The 3,508-nt window shown below is 30.5% G+C and overlaps 1 protein-coding gene across 1 annotated transcript; it reads left to right on the top strand.

Annotated features, from left to right (window-relative positions):
* Positions 1-665: 665 nt before the first annotated feature.
* LOC107412887 (secoisolariciresinol dehydrogenase-like) lies at positions 666-1,530 on the top strand (the record flags this gene model as incomplete). The annotated part of the gene is made up of 1 exon (XM_025071661.3): positions 666-1,530. A coding segment is annotated over one exon (786 nt), but the record flags the coding sequence as incomplete, so codon positions are not given.
* Between the last annotated feature and the right edge of the window lie 1,978 nt (positions 1,531-3,508).

The following is a 3,508-nucleotide window of genomic DNA, read 5'->3' as shown; positions in this document are numbered from 1 at the left end:
AATGCTAGCAGATGATGGTTGTAATTTGTTTAATATCTTAAGCAATTAAAAACTTGAATAGAAGAGAGAGAGAGAGAGAAGGGGGGGGGGGGGGGAGAACACAATTTGAAAATGTGTTCAATTTTTTTTTTCTTTTTTTCATTTGTGTGTGTTTTATTAACTTTATAGATAATTTAGATGGTTAACAAACTATAACTTACGCTTGACATAAGCATGCATAATTAGGTATAGAAAAATAAAAAAACAAAAATTAAAAAGCAACAATATTATCAAATAGGACCTTAATTAATTCTTTGCTATATTAAACACGTTTAAAAAAAAAATATAGGCGAGAAAGAGATAACTAATTTGAATTAAAATCAAGATGTTCTGAATATGATTAATATACATATTCATATGCAATATACATATACATCAAGTCCTCATCAATATATATACTTATGGATTTTGGTTGGTGTGAAGCCTGAATTTTGTTTTGTTTTTTTTCCCTTGCAATATGTTGCATAACGGGATGCTAATCTGTACCAAATCCCATTAGAATGCACTGATTAGAAGTGAACTGTATACATACATGAGAATTTATAATTGTGTGAAAGGTATTACCAATCACAATATAGAATTATTTTATTTTTTGCATATTTAGTTGTGTTTTTTGGTGATCCTCTTGCAGACTTGAAGGCAAGGTTGCATTGGTAACCGGTGGAGCCAGAGGCATCGACGAGTGCATTGCACGAACCTTCTGCAAACACGGTGCTAAGGTGGTGATCGTCGACATCCTAGACGAGCTAGGCCGATCGGTATGCAACGATATCGGATCCGCAAAGGCCTCATACATTCACTGCGACGTAACAAATGAATCCGACATCGAAAAGGCGATAAAAGCAACCATTAGCAAGCATGGTAAGCTCGACATACTTGTAAACAATGCAGTATTCATTGAAGACGCCAAAACAAGCATTCTCGACAACGATAAGTCCGATTTCGATAAAGTCATCAGTGTCAACCTCACCGGAGTTTTCTTGGGAACCAAACATGCAGCTAGAGTGATGATACCAGCTGGGAAAGGAAGCATAATAAATATAGGGAGTGTTTGTTGCAGTGTTGGTGGGGTTGCATCTCATGCATATACAAGCTCAAAGCATGGACTTTTGGGACTCACTAAGAATGTTGCGGCGGAGCTTGGGAGGTACAAAATCCGCGTGAACTGCTTGTCACCCTATTATATAGCTACAGTGTTGTCAAAAGATTTCTTCAAGCTGGAAGAGAAAGAGAAATCAAAATCTAAGGTGTACTCGAACCTCGAAGGTGTGGTTCATAAAGCAGAAGATATTGCTGAAGCTGCTGTTTATTTAGGGAGTGATGAATCAAGGTATGTTAGTGGGCATAATCTCAATGTGGATGGAGGTTTCACTGGCATAAATCCAGCTTTTGGTTTATTTTCCCGTTTGTAATAATATTAATCAATTAAGAGTATTATTATATGTAGTTTGGATTACAATGTCATATTTGGTGCCCTTAATTTATTTCTATGAAAATAATGACTGTGTTAATTTGTTGAATATATATATTTTGGACAACGTTTGCTGAGTATATATATATATATATATATGCAAATTAGTTTATGTTAATTCTGACAATGTTCCTGGATTTACATTATGAAAAAGGCTACATCAATCCTGTGTGTGAAATGTAAACAGCTTCCAATAACATTTTAGGCATTACCACTTTACAAAACTAGGCTCATCTTGACAATGTTTTTTTTTTAATAACAAATTAATATCTATTGCAATAGTCATTTATTTAGTTCTAGTTACTTTAATAAAGAAAATATAAATATAAATAGTATTTATAATCTTTTTTTTTAATTAAATTAGAGAAGGGAGATTTTAGCATTAGGCTTTGAACTTGACACCTGAGGTTATTAATAATGGTTGCCATAAGAGCTGTCATTAAGGACTATAATGCAACTTTATAATGTGCAAAGTGTCTAGGAAAGGAAGCAGATCGTATACCATAACAGTTTCTCCATCTTTGTCCCATGAATGATATTTATGTCATATAGTTTACCACTAATTAATGAGTACAGTTTTTTTTAGTAAATAGTGATGTAAGGCCTGCTTGAGAGTTTGAGAGCTTAAATCTCGTACTTGAACTAGAGGGACTTAATTTCTTTCTATTTAATTAACTAAATATACAACTATACAAGAAATGAATTTTGCTTTAGAACTCAACTATACAAAGGTTGACATTAACAGTCAATGACTCTTTTCGAGTTATGAATGTGGCCTATGATAATGAAGAGTGCTTTGATGCATAAAATACCATAATTGAAGTCGGTAAATTTTTAAATAAGAGGTTTTCAAACTTTCAATGCCTATATACCCTTCCAAAATCAAATATGGTGGCTCTTATTTTAGCCAATTTTTGTTGTGTCATATGACAGTGGCTTCCATAATATTCAATTTCCAAAGATGTGTTAACTTTTTATGAACAAAAATTCATCCATTATTCATTTTCCTTTGGAAAAAAGAAAAAAGAAAAAAGAAAGGAAAAAAAAGAAAAGAAAAGAAAAACCCCATTATATATAGATTAGCTCCCATTTAGACCTCCCAAACAAGCCCTCTTAAATTCAATAAAATAATAATAATAATAATAATAATAATAATAAAATACAAAAAACAAACCCTGATAAATTTGATCAAAATGCTAATTAGTAAAGCAATGGGCAGGTCCTGTTTCGTGCGGCCCATTACCATTGATGTTGTTTAAATGGAACCCACAAGCCCAAACATGGCATCGATCGACAACCAATCTACAAAATGGCTCATAAGGGTTCTTTCATAATAGTATAACATATTTCTTATAAGTTCAAATTTTGGAAAAATTAAAAAATCCAGCTTGGAATTCTCTTTTTTGTTTATTTATTTATTGCTTTTATGGGGTAATGGACTCTATCAACGCAGTTAATTCTTTACAAACCAAACCATATAAAGACTTCCTTCAAGATTGCTTTTCATCTACTAAACATTAGAATCTTAATTGCTTGAAAGATCAACAAAGGATTGCTGATTTTCAGTTCATGGAGTATTTCACTAAAACTTACAACACAACATTTTCTTAATTCATAAAAATTAAGAAGAAACACTACAAAGTTCAACATAATAATAAGTAAAATATTCAAAAGTTTTTATTTTTTTTTTTCTTAAACTTTCAAAAAAGTATTTGTGTCGATAATTAAAGGTAAAAAGATTACAAGAAAATGTACTTGTTGAGAATTAGAAAGTTGATTATTTAACCCGGTTTTATTATTTTATCAAATTAAAAATAAAAAATAAAAAATAATCAACATTTTATTAAATTTCATTTTAGAATAACCAATTTACAACAACGTTATTTACCCCAAAAAAAAAAAAAAATTACAATAACGTTATATTTATATTTTTATCCCAAAAAATTAAATATTATATTTTATTAGTTTGTATAAATATTATATTTAAAAAAAAAGTAA

The sequence above is a fragment of the Ziziphus jujuba genome, chromosome 8 (genome assembly GCF_031755915.1).
Source record: "Ziziphus jujuba cultivar Dongzao chromosome 8, ASM3175591v1".
Classification (NCBI taxonomy): domain Eukaryota; kingdom Viridiplantae; phylum Streptophyta; class Magnoliopsida; order Rosales; family Rhamnaceae; genus Ziziphus; species Ziziphus jujuba.
This window is presented reverse-complemented; position numbering and strand designations above follow the sequence as displayed.